Raw genomic sequence first — 20005 nt, 5'->3', positions numbered from 1 at the left:
GGACCAGAGAGAGACTCAATTGCCCGTTTTATTATATGGGTTTGACCCAACCCAAGATCCGAAATCCGTTATATTTTCTCCTTGCATATCCCGATATCCGATTCCGAATTGGTTTCCTGATCTTAGCTACTTGCTACCGGTTAAAGTTGTAAACCACAACGCAAATAAAAGGATGTACGACTTGATTGTTTATTACTACTTGAAAAGTACGGAAATTAACCAAATTGTTATAAAATAAAGACCGTAAAGTAAAAACAACTATAGAGAGAAACTGATATATTATTCGAATTCAAACAAAATAAGTTGTTGTGTAAGCTGCTACTATACCAGATATGGATAATCTTCTACTGAGAGCAATGTTTATTCATAACGGAGTACTGAAAAGATAAGCTTATTATACCCGGTATGGATAATCTTCTACCAGGGATAATGCTTATCCATAACTGGGTACTGAAAGGATAAGCTTATTATACCCGGTATGGATAATCTTCTACCGGGGTAATGTTTATCCATAATTGGGTACTGAAAGGATAAGCTTATTATACCCGGTATGGATAATCTTCTACCGGGAATAATATTTATCCATAACTGGGTGCTGAAAGGATAAGCTTATTATACCCGGTATGGATAATCTTCTACTGGGGGTAATGTTTATCCATAACCGGGTACCGAAGTGATAAGCTTCTTCAGGAAGCTTATTTCCAATAGACTACTAAATAGATAAACATATTTACGGTGGAGTCCCATGTGGATAAGCTTCTTCAGGAAGCTTATTTACAACGGAGTACTAAATGAACACCCATAATATAATATATTTATAACACTCCCCTTTGGATGTTCATTAAAAGATAATGTGCCTCATTAAAACCTTACTAGGAAAAACCACGTGGGAAAAAAATCCCAGTGAAGGAAAAAGAGTACACATATTTAGTAAGACGCATTGCTAGGTGCCTCATTAAAAACCTTATAAGGAAAACCCCATGGAAAAAACCTTAGTAAGGGAAAAAGAGTGCATCGCGTATTTTACTCCCCCTGATGAAAACCTTGTTTCAAATATTTGAGTCTCCGCATTCCAATCTTGTATACCATCTTCTCAAAAGTTGAAGTTGGCAAAGATTTAGTGAATAAATCTGCTGGATTATCACTTGAACGGATTTGTTGCACATCAATGTCACCATTTTTCTGAAGATCGTGTGTGTAGAATAATTTTGGTGAAATGTGCTTCGTTCTATCTCCTTTTATAAATCCTCCCTTCAATTGGGCTATGCATGCAACATTGTCTTCGTATAAAATTGTGGGTCTTTTCTCACATTCCAAACCACATTTTTCTCGAATAAAATGAATTATTAATCTCAACCATACGCATTCCCTACTTGCTTCATGAATAACTATTATCTCAGCGTGATTTGGAGAAGTAGCAACAATAGATTGCTTTGTGGAGCGCCATGATATGACAGTACCTCCATATGTAAATACGTAGCCGATTTGAGATCGAGCTTTATGAGGATGAGATAAATAACCTGCATCTGCATAACCGACAAGATCTGCACTATCTTTGTTAGCATAAAACAAACTCATATCAAGAGTTCCCTTTAAATATCGCAATATATGCTTAATCCCGTTCCAATGTCTCCGTGTAGGAGAAGAACTATATCTTGCTAGTAAATTAACAGAGAATGCTATGTCAGGCCTTGTAGCATTAGCAAGATACATTAGTGCACCAATTGCACTGAGATAGGGTACTTCGGGACCAAGGAGTTCCTCGTCCTCTTCTGGAGGTCGGAACAAATCCTTATTCACTTCAAGTGATCGAACAACCATTGGTGTACTCAATGGGTGCGCTTTGTCCATGTAAAAGCGTTTTAAGACCCTTTCTGTATAGGCAGATTGATGGATAAAGATCCCGTCTGCTAAATGTTCAATTTGCAGACCAAGACAAAGTTTTGTCTTTCCAAGATCTTTCATCTCAAATTCTTTCTTAAGATATTCAATTGCCTTTTGGAGCTCTTCTGGAGTTCCAACAAGATTTATGTCATCAACATAAACAGCAAGTATAACAAATTCTGATGCCATTTTCTTTATAAAAATACATGGACAAATAACATCATTTATGTAACCTTCTTTCAGCAAATATTCACTAAGGCGATTATACCACATGCGCCCAGATTGCTTTAAACCGTACAAAGATCTTTGTAATCTGATTGAATACATTTCCTGAGATTTTGCTTCAGGCATTTTAAATCCTTCAGGGATTTTCATATAAATTTCATTATCAAGTGAACCGTACAGATAAGCTGTAACTACATCCATTAGATGTATTTCAAGCTTTTCATGTAGTGCTAAACTGATGAGATATCGAAATGTTATGGCATCCATAACAGGTGAATATGTTTCATCAAAATCGACTCCAGGTCGTTGTGAGAATCCTTGTGCAACAAGGCGAGCTTTGTATCTTTCAACTTCATTTTTATCATTCCTTTTTCGCACAAAAACCCATTTATGACCAACTGGTTTTATACCAGCAGGTGTTTGGACTACTGGTCCAAAGACCTCTCTTTTAGCAAGTGACTTCAATTCCGATTGAATTGCCTCTTGCCATTTTGGCCAATCAGATCTTTGTCGACATTCTTCGACAGATCGAGGTTCAAGATCCTCACTATCTTGCATAATATTAAGTGCAACATTATATGCAAAAAATATTATCCACCACTATTTCAAATCGATTTAAATTAATCCCATCACCGATCGAACTTATTAAAAGTTCCTCACTCGCATGAGCTTCGGGTTCATTGATTTCTTCAGGAATCTCAGAACTAATCAGATTTTGGGTCTCTTCAGGAGATCCCTTCATAGTATCGTTTTGATCATTTGTCGATTTTCTTTTTCGAGGATTTCGATCCTTAGAACCCAAAGGCCTACCACGCTTCAGGCGTGCTTTAGGTTCACTAGCTCTCATGCTAGTAAATGGTCCTACTGTGACATCAATTCGGATAGGCACATTCTCTGCTGGGATATGTGACTTAGTTATCCTTTTCAAATCAGTAAATGCGTCTGGCATTTGATTTGCTATATTCTGTAAATAGATGATCTTCTGGACCTCCTGATTACATATAGGGGTACGAGGATCACAGTGAGATAATGATGAAACTTTTCACACAATTTCTCTTTTGATTTCCTTTTTCTCTCCCCCTAATTGTGGGAAATTTGTTTCATCAAACCGACAATCTGCAAATCGAGCAGTAAATAAATCTTCTGTCAATGGTTCAAGATAGCGAATAATAGAGGGTGATTCAAACCCAACATATATTCCTATCCTTCTTTGTGGTCCCATCTTACTATGTTGTGGTGGTGCTACTGGCACATATACAGCACATCCGAAAATTCGTAGATGGGCAATATTTGGTTCATGACCAAAAACTAATTGTGACGGAGAATATTTATTATAATGTGTCGGTCTGAGACAGATAAGTGATGATGCATGCAAGATAGCATGGCCCCAAACAATAGTGGGCAATTTTGTTTTCATAAGTAGTGGTCTTGCTATCAATTGCAGGCGTTTAATAAATGATTCTGCAAGGCCATTTTGAGTATGAACATAAGTTACAGGACAATAATCATCAAAAACTTGAGATGAGAATTCTCCAGCATTATCAAGGCGAATAGCCTTTATAGGATAATCTGGGAATTGTGCCCTTAATCGAATTATTTGGGCTAATAGCTTTGCAAACGCCAGGTTGCGAGATGATAGTAGGCACACATGAGACCATCTTGAAGATGCATCTATTAGGACCATAAAATATCTAAACAACCCACTTGGTGGGTGAATAGGTCCACATATATCCCCATGTATACGCTCTAAAAAGGCAGGGGATTCAATACCAACCTTCATTGGTGATGGTCTAGTGATCATTTTTCCTTGATAACAAGCATCACAAGAAAATTCGTCATTTGTAAGAATCTTCAAGTTCTTTAATGGATGCCCACTCGAATTTTCAGTAATTCGTCTCATCATTATTGATCCGGGATGGCCCAAACGGCCATGCCAAAGCACAAAAGTATTTGAATCCGTAAACTTCTGGTTTACGATAGAGTGTGCTTCAATTGTACTAATTTTTGAATAGTATAAGCCAGAAGATAAAGTTGGTAACTTTTCTACAATGCATTTCTGGCCAGAAATATTCTTTGTAATACAAAGATATTCCCTGTTCATTTCATCTATTGTCTCAACATGATACCCATTTCGGCGGATATCTATAAAACTCAACAAGTTCATTCGGGACTTGGAGGAGAACAATGCATTGTCTTTAATAAGTTTTGTTCCCTTAGACATAAATATTATGGCTCTTGTGGAGCCTTCAATCAAACTTATATTACCAGAAATTGTTGAAATATTTGCTTTTTCCTTATGCAAATAAGAAAAATATTTCTGATCGTTGAATATGGCATGAGTTGTTCCACTATCAATAACACAAATATCTTCATGATTTGTCTTTGATCCAAACATAATTTGAGGATTATCCATATTCTTCAAAATAACATAAATAAAATATATTATAGTAAACATCATTATCAAAGCATAACTTTTATTTATGTACAACAATTACATAACCATACTATCTATTACAAACAACAAAAATTAAAATATTTACATTTCTACAGATTCACTACCGATTACATGACTTGTTTCTCCTTCTGGGAGTGCAAAGTAATCAGCTACATCCAAATGCATGAAGTCTAAATTATCTTCAGAAATAAAATTTGCTTCAGCATTTTTCTCTGTCTTCTTCAGGGAGGCTTGATAAAGCTCAACCAGGTGCTTTGGCGTACGACAAGTACGTGACCAGTGCCCTTTTCCTCCACATCTATAGCATGCATTTTCTGCATTTGGCGCTTGCACCGCTTCATGCTTTTGTTCCTTCCTTTTCCACTGCTGGTGGTGAGGAGGCTTCTTTGGTGCATTATTATTACCATGATTGGGGTTTCTTCCCCGACCACGGCCATGACCACGACTGGGGCCACGACCTCTTCCACGTTTAGCTTGGTGGAAGTTCGTCTCATTCACTTCAGGGAATGGACAAGAACCAATAGGTCGGCTTTCATGATTTTTCATTAATATCCCATTATGTTGCTCTGCTATAAGAAGATGTGAGATAAGTTCAGAATACTTTTTAAATCCCATCTCTCGATATTGCTGCTGCAGGAGCATATTCGAGGCATGAAAAATTGTGAAAGTTTTCTCCAACATATTATGATCAGTAATATTATCACCACATAATTTCAATTGGGAAATAATTCTGAACATAGCAGAATTATACTCACTGATAGATTTAAAATCTTGTAGCCTTAGATGAGTCCAATCATAACATGCCTGTGGAAGAACGACCATCTTCAGGTGGTCATATCTATCTTTCAAATTATTCCACAGTATGACTGGATCTTTAATAGTGAGATATTCCATTTTCAGGCCCTCATCAAGGTGATGACGTAGGAATATCATTGCTTTGGCACGGTCTTGGTTTGATGCCTGATTTTTATCCTTGATGGTGTCTGCCAGACCCATCGCATCAAGATGAATTTCAGCATCAAGCACCCAAGACATGTAGCTTTTGCCCGATATATCCAGGGCTACAAATTCAAGTTTAGAAAGATTTGACATTATTTAGGAAAAGAAAGTTCTTACCTCTAATACTTTCAAAGTATTTGCTCGAGATGTCAGAGTCTCGTGCTGATAACGTGTTATAAAATAAAGACTGTAAAGTAAAGACAAGTATAGAGAGAAACTGATATATTATTCGAATTCAAACTGATGTACATAATAAACTGAAATCTCTTCTATTTATAGAAGAAAGGAAGCTGCTGTGTAAGCTGCTACTATACTAGATATGGATAATCTTCTACTGAGAGCAATGTTTATCCATAACGGAGTACTGAAAAGATAAGCTTATTATACCCGGTATGGATAATCTTCTACCGGGGATAATGTTTATCCATAACTGGGTACTGAAAGGATAAGCTTATTATACCCGGTATGGATAATCTTCTACCGGAGGTAATGTTTATTCATAACTGGGTACTGAAAGGATAAACTTATTATACCCGGTATGGATAATCTTCTACCGAGGAGCAATGTTTATCCATAACGGAGTACTGAATGGATAAGCTTATTATACCCGGTATGGATAATCTTCTACCTAGGGTAATGTTTATCCATAACCGGGTACCGAAGTGATAAGCTTCTTCAGGAAGCTTATTTCCAATAGAGTACTAAATAGATAAACATATTTACGGTGGAGTCCCATATGGATAAGCTTCTTCAGGAAGCTTATTTACAACGGAGTACTAAATGAACATCCATAATATAATATATTTATAACAGAAATTAAATAAAATAAAAAAATATTTAAGGGCGTGCTTTAGCATTAATTAGACGTTAAGGGGTCGTTTGGCAGGGTACAACAACAACAACAACAACAACAACAACAACAACGACCCAGTATAATCCCACAAGTAGGGTCTGGGGAGGGTAATATGTACGCAGACCTTACCCCTACCCCGAAGGGTAGAGAGGCTGTTTCCAGGAGACCCTCGGCTCAAAAAAGCAACAGCAACCGATATATTAGTACCATAAAAATGCATAATAAAATAACAGCAATATATAAGAGATATGAAATACAGAATACGAAATACAAAATAGATGGCTGGTATAGTAAAACTAGAAGGTAAAGCCCTGCATCAATAGACCACCAATGACATTCTTAGTCTAACTCCTAATTGGCTAGTCTCACTCTATTGTGCTGTAGAAATATTCCCAACTCTCCCTAACCTACAACCTTAATGCTCGACTTCCATAATTCTCTGTCAAGGGCCATGTCCTCAGTAATCCTAAGTCGCGCCATGTCCTGTCTGATCACCTCTCCTAAGTCGTTTGGCAGAGTGCATAAGAATAATGCGGGATAGAGTGTATTAGTAACGCTGATATTAGTTAGGCTTGCATTAGTTATGCTGACATATTTCTTATCCAATGTTTGGTTTGATGTATTAAAGCATTGCACAATTTCTAAAAGAATTATTTGTTTACAAAAATACCCTCAAAACCAGTCCACCACTCTTTTTAAAAGAAACATATGTTGAAGAATGTTTTTATATGAAAAAAGTTTGTAGTATAGAACTGAATATTTATTTGTAAAAAAGAAAATATGCTAAGTATTTATTTATTTACTAAGGATATAATTTTATTTCTCTCTATTTGAATTATTTTAAATTTGTATTAATATAATAGCATATTTTAATTAACCATAAATTTTGAAGGATAATTTTATCTTTAACTAAGCTAATGCATGCATTAAAACTCATTGCATTGTTAATACCATGGTTTTCTATGCATTAGCTATACATAGGATAACACCAAATAAAGTGTATAACTAATGCATAAGTTCAAAATATATACCAAACAAGGTATTATTAATGCACTAAACTAATGCATACATTATTTTATCTAATGCATCTTACCAAACGACCCTCAGCTTTATATGGGACCGTGAATTGTGATATTGTCTTTAATAATATTCAGAGCTTTTAATTGAGGGACAAGTCATGTCGTCTGGTACTCTGTACTAATCTCGATATAATCAGGATATGTATATATTCTAATTATTCTTTTGTCTATTTGAGATTAACTAATTTTAAAGAACTTCGAATAAAAGTGGTGCGGTTTAGGTAGGACATGTATATAATTTTGGTTATTCTTTCGTTCTTTTAAGTTTGACAAAATTTCTTAATATGCATATTTCGGGGTTCTTGGGAATGTGATTGACAATTTTCTTTTTCTGTTTAGAGATTGACAAACTATTGAATATATGCAACTACTAGCTTGAGCTCTCAGTGACTTGAGATGTGTAGTTTATATAGCAGATCATGAGAGTAACTTTTACATATCGTGATAATTCGTGTATTTCAAATTCATTGCGTCCTTCTATTTCAATTTGCAATTAGAAAATATATATTTTCTTTTTTTTATTATTTATTTTTTGTATTACTAAGTTTTTTTTTGTCTTGCCAATAATGAAGACGGCTATTGGCTGAAACCAAATGAATACAGAGATCCCATTTATTTGACAGCTTCATTCTTCGTTTTTTCATTTTTTTCCTGACAAATTAAATTTCAATTATGCACACTTCCAGATAAGTACAATACTGATTCACTTATTGAAGTTTTGAAGACTTGGAGCCCGTTTGGACAATGTCCAAACGCCCACTTAAAACACATAGTTAAACAGTAAAATCTGTAATCCACCAATTCCAACCCATAATATTCAGGATCATTTTTCCTTATGCTGTTTGGTACGTTGGCTTATGTATTATTTAAGATTAACACACATCAAATTGCCTGCTTTGCTCTTTGACTAAGCAGCTATTTGAATACTATCAACATCCCAAAGTCCATAACTAACAACAGATTACCAATCGAAAGACTTTAATGGTACAACATCAAATAAATACCTACTGCACACCATCTTGTTCTCTGTTATTGTATAACGAGATGAGCTGCTATTGTTACAATATACACCACCAGAAGCATGAAATCCTGCACTGTATCTGAAAAAATAACTGTTCAGTTCTAAATATTTGAATGGCATCCGGTGAAAAGGGTATATAAATTTACGGATAATTTCAGCCCTTGTCACTTGGGCTCCCCATTTTTCAATTTTATAGCCCATATTTCAATTTACAACCAACTAGCCCAAAAATAATAGGCTAAGATTCAACATCCAACTCTAATAGGTTCTCAAAATTACCATTTAATTTTTAAAAAAGATTGTTCAAGCTTTTAAGTTAACTTTCGAATTAGTAATTGTGACTCAAATATTAGTTCAACAAACCAAATCCATTTGGGTGGTGAAAATTAGATTTTTAACAAGCTTAAATATGTGGATTTAAATTCCGAATTTGATTTTGTGAGAAATTTGGAGTGAGTGTTATTTAGACTTGTTAGAAATAGTATAAGGAGGTTGTATATAAAATTTGAAGTCATTTAATAGAGATTTGGACTGATTTTGAATAGGAATTGCAACTGAAAATCGTGAAAGAAGTTCGTCTACAGACGTTTGTATAAAGGTGTATAAAAGTGTATAAAAGTGTATACGATGTGTTTATACACTCATATACACTATTATACATAATTATACAAAAAACTGACTTCGTCTTCTTCCTTGCGTTTTTTCTGAAATTTAACTCAAATCTTGCTCAAATTTACTCCAAATCACTTCAAATTTAAACTTTGAACTCCTTTTGATATTTTCAATCAATTGGAACAACACTCAATCCAAACAACTAAGAATTACAAAAAATTCTATTTTTTAAAGCAAAGCTTTCAATTCCCTTTAATGGTGGACTTCTACTCTTCAATTTTTTTACATTGCAACCAGGTGCTATAGGGGAGAAGCAGTAATGGCGGATGGCCCCTTGAAGCATATGTAAAATAAAGTGAGAAGAAGAGAGAGTGAAAATAATGATTGTGAGAACACAGATTTAACTCCATAGCTTTTAGAAGCAATGGTTGTAAGAACACATATTTTGAATTTGCAAGAGCTAATGTTTTCAAAATATGTATAATATAAGCTAGGTGGGGTAAAACTTAACAATATGAGTTCATTTTTTGTTATGGTGTGAAGTCATGTGTATTTTCTTGTAATTCTTTCACAAATTTATGAATAAGACGTGAAGCTGATACGTTGACACGATGAAACTATAGTATAGCAGTGACAGATGATCACAACCATTAGTCACAATCGCAAACTGATCTTCTCAGACCACTTGAAGATATCTGAGAAAACTTGATCACCTCCCACGTCTTCACCTGTACCACCAGCAGCAACTCTCATTACATCCTCTATCAAAGCAAAATTTCCCATTATATCAACGTGGGCTCCACTCTGTGTACCACGACCCTCAAGAAGGTTTGCGGGAGGAGCATGAAAATACTCTCTTATATAAGTTTTGATACCAGAGGGATTAAATCTAGTTCTTCCGCGCCATCCTTTGGCATACATGAATCCTGCGCTTAATGCAGGCACAGTCTCATCACCATCTACTGTGTAAACACCAGATTTCAAGCAGCTATCTTCATCCTCTTCATCAACTGAAGCATCAATCTGGAATGGAATATTGCATCCTGCTGTTGGCATCCGTCTGTAAACATATGCTCTTTCAGTTTGAATGCCGACTCCATACATTGAATAGATTTCCATGTCAGGTGCATCTGGTAACCTGCAGAACAGATCAAATAGAAACAAAAACGCAACTGAGAACAAAATAATTAAGACTAGTTTTATTTAAAGAAGCTGCAGCAAATTTTAGGAAGCATCCTTTCGGAATTTCAAATTTGACTAAACATTCCGAGAACTCTGAATCTGAAAGGGAAAAAAGAAAAGTGAACTTGAGAAGAGAATCTAAAATGATAGTTCATACGATTCCCATGAGCCGCAAGAAACAAAAGTATCTAAAGGATCTTAACTTTTTCCTGTTCAAAAGCATCTAAAAGGGCAAGAAAGGACATAACCGTTTTTAAATACTTTTAAGTTCAACAAAAGACATACAGATGTGGCTGAAGAATACAGAAAGATGGCATACAGCCGACAGTTAATCTGTGCCCCCTCAATCTGTCAGAGATGGACCTACCGTCACTAAAATACTTGACTTATTTGGCTTCTTAATTTTCACAAATGTAACCTTGAATTTTGGAAAACACGAGAGATAAGATGTACTGTTTTTGGAGAAAGTCATGTATTTTATCAGAATAGAGCATTAAGATATATGTTGCGCGGACCCTCTAAAAATGTTGCCACACCCACGTCGGATCCTTCAAAAATGCACTACTTTTGGAGGATCCGACGCGCTTTTGCAGAGTCCGAGCAACATAGATTAAGATAGCGTTGGAACAGGTCAGCTGGTACTCAAAGAGATTACTGCTGCCCCTCAACCACACTCTACCTTAGGGAGGAGAAAGAGAAACAGATAATAATCTAGCATACCAAAAATTCTTGTCCAAGTGAAAACTATTGACTGGAAACTGTTAAAGAATTTTGTGTTTTTTTTTTTAAAATAATAAAAAAAGTAAGATAGTCAAGACTCTTAACTCTAAAGGCAAATTTGGTTTTGATTTTTGAACTTCAACCTATAAAGTTAAAGACCACTTTTTCATCTTATCTGAAAGGATTCAAGTAAAAACTACATTATAGGACACCAAAGAAAAAATGAGAAGTCTTACTTTGTTTCCAATGGATTTGACCAATATTTGTAGTGTGAATACTTAGGATCATCCAGATCATCAGCTATCCCATATGAAAAGTGAGCACTACCACGGGCCATCATCTTTGGGGCAACAAAGTTGAGCAAATCCAAAATCTCTCCAGCTGTATAAACCTTGTACTCTTCCACTGCTTTAGCACCACTAACACCCATGTCATGGTACTCGTTCCACACATCACAGGTGTTATTTGCAACATTACTGCCCTTTACAGCACCCTACATGTAAATAAACGCTAGTTAGTTCCGGGCATCAGGAAGCAAGTGGGAGAGATAATATTATTTAGCACAGCCTGAAAGCACAAAAAATTAAGACATAACTTGACAGACAGAAGAGGTTTCAAATTAGCATGAATAGGAAGAAAAGACACCCATTATATGGAAGGACACTGAGACATCATTGATCATTCATTTCTAATGTTATTCAGTTCAATCCCATGGAAACACTTGATTGATGCACATTTCACATGTGTTGCTGCTGACATAAGGATGTTAAATAGGAGTATTAATTAAAAGAAAAAGTAAGGAAATAGGCATTTCTTCGCTCTACAAGAGGCACATTGTACGCCATAGCCAATGTGGTTTTCAAATTTGAGATATCTGAGAGAACATGGTTCTATTTTTCCATTGCTTTTCCCTCGCAGTTATGACGCTTTGCTTGTCTAGTTCAGCTTCTGATCAGCAGATTTTCAGCAAACACATAAAAAGAACTTGACTCTTATAGTCTATTTGGAGCATAATGAATTCGGATGAATTGGCATAACGAATGGAGTGCCTCATTCAAAAAAAAAGGGACAAGTGACAAGCTTGGAGTATTATTTGCAAGTAAAAGAAATACTTTTCAGCAGGACATTCAATATGACCTTAACTGTAACCACCTTTGTCATTTTCATTGGCAGGGGAGATTTTTTCTTTTTTCAAAAAGGAAACTTTGAACAGATTATTTTGCTGAGATAGCAAGTGTTTAAGGAATGCTTCATGTAGTGCTTTATCATATTTCTTTCTTTTTTGTCGATAAGTCCTCACCTAGTACTTATCACAAAAAGGGAATGCAATAATTAAGGATGTCTAGAAAAATTTGATATACAAAGGCATCATCCACTTGTAATATATGATTAGACTTCATTTGTTTCCATTATTTTACACTGACATCACACCAAGCACATTGTGTTGGCTCTTAAACATGCAATCATGTGTGCCCATTGGTTTTGTTATGACCAGGTACCCAATTCATTCTTTGGTAGTTCCCCAAAAGCAGCAGTTTTTAGCAAGGTGACAGGTCATCCCCTTGCTTGGCCTAACGAATGCTTGCCTATAGCATAAAAATATAAGTAAACTGGAATTAGAACAAGAACTTCACATCAAAGTGCTAACTACTTTTTAGATAGTTTTATCTCTGCTATTTTTTGGTGCCTCTAGCAGAGGTGGATCTAGGATTTGCACTTTATGGGTTCAGATTCGGAATTCTACCACAATCCCATATTACTGGGTTCGAAATCTGTTATTTATATCATTCTAAAAAAAACTGTTATTTTGTACTAGTGGTTTCTTTAACACATATCAAAAGGTCTAAGCTATAGCTACTGGGTTCAAATGAACTCACAGCTTATTCACTAGATCCACCCCACGCCTTTAGCATTTCTATAGTAGAAGTCCTTAAATTCGTTATTCAGAATCACCCGCACCCACCACCAATGAAATCAATGTTGAAAGTTGAAACAAATAGAGGAAAATAGCACATACGAGAGAAACAATGAGAGAATTTGGTTTCTGATTAACATTACCCTAAAGTCAATCCTCTTGAGGTCTGATGAATGTGCCTTTGCTGCATCCTTTCCAAAGGATATCATCCTTCCATAACTGTAATATTTTGCATTAGAATCTGTAGTTCGATTCTCGTCATGGCCTGAAATCTGAGCGGCATCATCTTTAGACTTACTTCTGCAAGGAGAATAGCCTTCTTCGGGTGACCAGTCAAGATCGCCCCAGATCGTGTCCCCTCCTCTTGGTATCATTGACATGGTTGAGTCCCATGTTCGTGTCATCTTCATTATGTGCTCTAATGTTTGAAAATGGAATAAATCCTTATCCAGAACACCTGGGGCTATAGCCCTGAAATTGAGGTGAATTACTAAAGAAGAAAAAATACATTACATGCAAGACTAAAATTAAAGACCTTGCTGCTCCGGGAAGGACTATGAGGATGCTGGTGCTGAATCGAATGATAACAAAGGGAGGACGAAGAAGATGAGTGCGAGTGAGGACATTATGGAGTAATATGTTTGTTTGGTGTTGCTTGGTTTATGGGTGTTTAAGGCACTATAGCAGTTTGTTTTTCCTTTCGTTGCCTACTCTAAAATGAGTTATGCTGATATGAACCTCAATTTTGTACATAATTTTTTTATGGTTCAATGCTTAAAAGGATATTAAATAGAAAGCTTTCAGGACATCTGGTTTACATTTTGGAGATGCTCGAAGTTTTCAGAGCACAACTTGAAAGACATAAAAGAAAGGGATAATTTCACGGCATGTAAAGGAAGTTACTGCATGGGTCACAAATTAGTTTCAGTAACCAAATAAAAGGATTTAGTTCTACATAATTTGCACCCATCCTTTTAACTGGCTGGCGAAGAAGAAAAATTCACCGAGACCAAATTTACCTGGCAACAGCTATATCCCGTGCTTCAGCTGAGAAAAGCCCAGCTATAGATTTTGGAACACCTAACAATGGCCCACCAATATTCATCACTGCTTTAATATGCTTGGCGCACCAATCGGGCCCACCGCCACCACCCATTGGGGCTGGTGCCTCCACCCACTTCATAAAATGCAAGAAGTATACAACCCCCATGGAATGTGGAACAATTACTGCCTTCTTGCCCCCATTAGTTGCAACCATCAGTTCTATATTGCTTTTTATCCGGCTCAGGGTCTGGTCACGCACCTGTTGAAATAAATTGTGCATCACAGTTATAACATTTTAAAATGATCACCGAAACAGCTTTTAACGTGATTTCATCAAATACAAACATAGACGAAACCACATAAGGAGACATTAGTACCTCGGTGTTCTGAAATGAAAGCCTCCAATCATATGCAGCCATATACATTGTTTTCTCCTCGTATCCTATTCGGGCCAAGTTAGCAATCAAAACTGCCCAGACAAAGTATCCTGGAGCAAAGTAATCTGCAGCAACAAGTCCACTAACTGGCCTAACTCTAATACCAGGAGGATCCATCCCAGTTTCATTATCTAGTGTCATATGGTCCACCCAGCACAGCGGTCTGCAAAGGATCACAAAAAATAAGAAGTGAAAGAAAATGCTAGCAATGGTTACAGATATTTAACTCTTAAGGGGTGAGCTAGAGGTTAAGAGGTTGTTTTCTGTTTTGTTTTTCCTTTATTACTACTCCATATCTTATCAAAAGAAAAAGTTATAGGTTAAGAACCATGATTTGAAGTGGAGAAAATCCAAGAAAAGAAAGATAATATGAGATCCTTTCATTCCTAAACAGAAGTCTCTTACTAAATCAGAAAGTAGCACTTCCTAACTGAAAGATGTATCACATTGTGTAGCTTGCAATTCCTGGAGAGTAAAATTGCAACGGTCAAAATTAACTGTGGTGGTGGTAGATTCCCTATTAGTTTTTTCAAACTAAAAAGCTTATTGCCAGATATTAGTCTCTTTGACTGAAATTGAAGTGAATTCAATGCCACAGATGTCTAAAAAATCATCCCGAAAGACAGATGATTTTTTAACTATTTCAGCTGATGACTAAAAATCGTTTTTTGGAGATTTCACTGATGCCAGAAGTATATCCTTTCTTCAGCTTTGTATCAATAAACAACGATAATTACTGTATAAACTAACACCAGAAAGAAGATATGCTAAAGTACATCAAATTAAATAAACTGTACTAGTCCGCGTTGAAATTGCAAGCAAAAAGCTTTAGGACACCTATTTAGTGGCAGAGCCAGGATTTTCACTAAGGGGATTCAAACAATAAGAAGTAAACACACAAACAGCTGCTTTGGTTCATAGGGATGCATATACTTCTTGTTGTTGGTTCATAGGATGAACCCTTGCCCCCACCCCCTCCCCCCAACCCACAAACAAACAAAGCTCCGCTCAATGTCAAACAGTTTCCTTATTCAGTATTAGTAATATTCAGCTGAAAGAAGAGTATCTCAAGAGATAAAATCAGTGTGTAAATCCTCTCATTATTAGAATAAAAATTAATTAGTCTCAAAATCCAGCTGAAGCTCTAATTCAGTATGTTATTATCTTCCGGATTTAAGTTATATATTTAGACGGTGTATAATTCTTTTGCATTATCATCGAATTTTAACCTGTGATAGCAGACTGTTTACTCTCTCCCTCCCCTTGTATGTGGCACACTTTGCTTTTTAAGAAGGATACATTTTCATATTTAGAAATAATTTCACTTTAAACTTCAATATGCTTTGTTTTAGACCATATTTCAAAGGTATTTATTCGGTGCTTAGTCAAACAATATCATATAAATTATTACAAAGAAGTACTACTTATCAAGAGATTTAAGTTACTTGCCTAATAAATGACCTGATTATACCCAAAAAAAAAAAAAAATTAGCATAGACAGGAAGAGGCACACAAATACCTTTTGTACACTTCTCCAAAGGTACCGCCCCAAAGCCGCTTCCGGAACAATCCTTCAGCACACTGATGACCTTCCCATAGTTCAAGACCGCACGTGACGATTCCTGGAATAAAAACCACCGGATGCTTAGCCTTTAATCCTTCCTTCTGCAATTTAACGCCTGGTGGATCAGGTAACGGCCCCGTTATTGCCTCCGTCACGTACTGCGGGAACGACGCCGGCATAGCATTGTATAAAAAGAGCAGAAGCCACCACACACAGCATATACATCCTATAAACCAACAGCAACTGTCGATGCACGACCATTTCTGCTTGTTTCCTACCTTTATATTTTTCTTACTTTTCTTATCGTCTTCTTCTGCATCAGGCTTTGGCTCCGCATCCGTTGAAATTTCATTTTCAGGTGCTTTTCTTCTTCGAATTAACGACATCTTTTAATATTTTTTTAACTTCAATTCAATTAATAAAATAAAATGCGTCAAAAGATGCATATATAGCTTCCTAGGGTTCTGTGAGAACAAAGACAACCGGAAGCCGGCGGCGGCAACGGCGGCTGTGTCGGCGGGAGAGGGGAGATAATGGGTGACTGAATTAAAAACGATAATTTAGAAGGGACTGGTAAAATGGGCATTGGGTGGTGCAGAGTTGTGTGGGGCCGGCAGCGACAGCAATGAATATACGTAACGTGGCGTGAAATGTATGGATAGATTGGTGAACACTTTAATCCGCTTGCCATAACGGACCAATCTTAATAATTAAACAAGACTCTGTTTATTGTAGATTAATTTATTAAGGAAAGTTTTAGAATGTGGTACAACATGTTAATTAATAATCTGTAAAAATCAGGTAATTATTCCTATATAGTAAGTATTACTCCCGTTGTTTCATTTTAGATGACACACTTTTACTTATTAGTCCGTTCCAAAAATAATGACTCATTTCTACAATTGGAAATAATTTAACATTAGACTCTTCATTTTACTCATTTACCAATAATGAGAAGTTTTTATAACCACAGAAATATCATAACCCCACAAAGTTTTTACCCCCTTAAACTTTTAATACCACAAGTTCCAAAAATCTTTTTTTTTCATCCTTAAACTTCGTGTCGAATCAAACTACCACGTCTAAATTGACAACAAAATTATAATATATAAACCCGAAATGACTTTACCTATGGCAGCCATTATTGCATGGTTTTGAATTTTGTAGTATTTAGTATATGGGGACACAACTCAATAATTCAGACGAAAAATTGCAAAAGGTCAATCTTCAGTACGATTACGAACAATCACTAGTCATTACATTCATATATGGAACTAATTTTTGTGCTATAGACCAATCGTAATGGCATAATTCTATGTTTTACGTACACGGCCAATCTTGTTAACGTTTATTAGTTCGTATTTCTAACCAAATAATCGAATAACTAAATTGGTGTCAATTGTTAACGATGTATTATGTTTTATGAAAAACTTAATCGTGCACATCTAATACCTTGGGACATACTATCCAAGAAAATCAAACACGACACGTCACTCAATTTGTTTGTCCCCAATATACTCATCGTTCTATTCAATATACTTTGCAATGTTGAGTTTTTGTATAGTGTTCTTGACTTTAAATTTGAAAAAAGGACAAATATTAGGTGAATCTCTTGCCACTTTTCCCATCTTACAGGTTAATAAACTATTTGTTTGACATTTTCTTCTGATCTCTTTCTTTGCTCCTTCCTTTTGTTTATTAGCAATTATATTATAAAGACAAATAATATGCAATTTCAAAGTCACATGTCGTGCGTATTTTGTATTCATCACATGCCTTTCACATCTTTCGAAATTTATTTACCTAAAAATAGAACGTGCTGCTTAAAGAAGTGTTTCTCTATGGAACGGAAGAGACAAAGAGCCCGTTTGGCTTAGCTGATTTCGAGTAGCTGATAAGCATTTGGTGCTGAAAAACAATTTTAAGTGCTGAAACTGATTTGAAAAATAAGTAGTTATGTGTTTGGATAAAAGTAATTAATAATAAGCAGCTGAAGAACTGGATATATAAAGAGTTTTGTTTTAAAAAAAGTATTTTAGGGATAGAATAGTAAATATCTTGATCAAACCTAAAGTGCTTATAAGCTGAAATTTGATAAGTTGGGGGAGACCAACTTATGACTTTCGGCTTATTTTTGGCTTATAAGCACTTTTAATTTTACCAAACAAGTAGATAAGCCAAAAATTGTTTATAAGCCAGTTTGACCAGCTTATAAGCTTAGTCAAACACCCTCAAAGTAGTCAACAAAGGCATTTAAAAATTTTGAGTGCTCTGTTTGGGCCTGCATCTTTGGACAGTGACCTCGTTGCGGCAGAATAGCTAGTCCAGTTTCAAATAAAGTTTGGGGGATTTGCATTTATACCCGCTTCTTGTGTCACGTTTTAATTTGTGTCCGCTTTGCAAAAAACTTGCAAGCGTATCCGCTTTTTCGCATAACTTCAGCATACGAGGCTGAAGTAGTAAAGGCAATCACGCAAAACTTCAGCATTCTAATAGTCAGGCCTGAAGTTTTTGTAAGTTTTTATTTTGTAAAGCTGAAGTTTTTGTTTTTATAACTAGCTAGCGAACTTCAACTCTAGAGCTGAAGTTTTTGTTTTGTAAAGCTGAAGTTTTTGTTTTTGTAACTAGCTAGCGAACTTCAGCTCTAGAGCTGAAGTTTTTGTTTTTGTAACTGGTGAACTTCAACTCTAGAGCTGAAGTTTTTGTTTTATAACTGTCGAAGAGCTGAAGTTCTCTTGGTTTATACAATTTCTGATCTGGAATGAAGCTATTCTTTGTGTTAATGCACTTGTATTTGTATCGGAAGAAATATTTAGTCAACGCCTGCTACAATTGTTTTTTTGGGAAAAAAGTATGAGAAATATTTTCAGTTCGACAAATATTCATTTTTGAACCAAAAGCTCAGACTTGATAAAACGAGCAGGTTCAAAAGAGGATGTAGATTTAGCTATCAATAATGTTCTGATCTGTACGTTCTTTTCCAAACATTTAAAGCGTCATCAGTCATCACAAACACCAAACAAATTAAACATATTGAAGAAAACATTTGAAGACGAGATCGAACTCAGAAGAGGAATTGTTGTATAAGAGTAAATTTGGCTTCATCATCATCCTCCTGCTTTTATATCGTTGTGGGATGGCAAATATAATGTTTAATTTTCTTCATATGCTGATAGTTCAGTAAATATTAGTACAATAACGCTACTAGAATGTATAGTAAGATGACTTCTGAGGAATTGAGTGAAGCCACAGAAGGAGAGATATTGTTACATCAATGTTAAATTCCGGAGAAATATGGAGATCACTGGGAGAAGGGGAGGAGAAAGGGGGCTGAAATTGTTTAAAAGGTGGGGTACAAGTTAAAAGTTTTTAAAAAAATGGGTATATGTTAAATGTGGGCGACCAATTAGGGCGCCTCGTGCAATTTTTACATTAAGTTTTGAGTATAAATATTTTTACCCCGCACATCAGATTTACAGATGGTCATTCAAAAATAGCCATAATTTCAAAAGTAATCGAAATTTAGCCAATTTTCATGTAAAGATAAATTTGAACGAAAGCACTGTTCAAAATCTGAAAAAAATATTCCAGCATAATATATTGGAGTTCCAGTATAATATACCGGTCCAGCATAATATACTGGAGTTTGGAGCACTGATGCTCCAGTCTCTAGTATATTATACTGGAGCCAGCAAAGTATATCGGTCCAACATAATATGCTGGAAGTTTATACACAGGTGCACCGAACTCCAGTATATTATGCTGGACCGGTCTCTGTTGCAGCAAAATAGTGGCTATTTTTCAATGGCTTGGCAAACACTGGCTATTTTTGAATGACCAATCCGAAAACTGACTAGACCGTGCTATTTTATCCCGCACATCCTTACATGAGAGCATCGTCTTTACCCCTAGAAAATGGGGAGAAATTCAAAAATAGTCAGATTTATAAGTGGTCATTCAAAAATATCTCAGTTTCAAAAGTAATCGAAATTTAGCCGCTTTTCATGTAAAGATA

The 20005-nt window shown here is 35.8% G+C and overlaps 1 protein-coding gene across 1 annotated transcript; it reads right to left on the bottom strand.

The window, feature by feature from the left end:
- Nucleotides 1-9592: 9592 nt before the first annotated feature.
- Nucleotides 9593-16541, bottom strand: LOC104239807 (phospholipid:diacylglycerol acyltransferase 1-like). Its single transcript, XM_009794521.2, has 6 exons — nucleotides 15946-16541; nucleotides 14367-14589; nucleotides 13965-14248; nucleotides 13089-13416; nucleotides 11267-11523; nucleotides 9593-10266 (listed from the first exon to the last, which is right to left on the bottom strand). Exons 1-6 carry the CDS (start codon nucleotides 16374-16376, stop codon nucleotides 9783-9785), a joined length of 2007 nt encoding a protein of 668 aa, XP_009792823.1. The 5' UTR covers nucleotides 16377-16541; the 3' UTR covers nucleotides 9593-9782.
- Between the last annotated feature and the right edge of the window lie 3464 nt (nucleotides 16542-20005).

This window comes from Nicotiana sylvestris, chromosome 3 (genome assembly GCF_000393655.2).
Source record: "Nicotiana sylvestris chromosome 3, ASM39365v2, whole genome shotgun sequence".
NCBI classification, from domain to species: Eukaryota; Viridiplantae; Streptophyta; class Magnoliopsida; order Solanales; family Solanaceae; genus Nicotiana; species Nicotiana sylvestris.
This window is presented reverse-complemented; position numbering and strand designations above follow the sequence as displayed.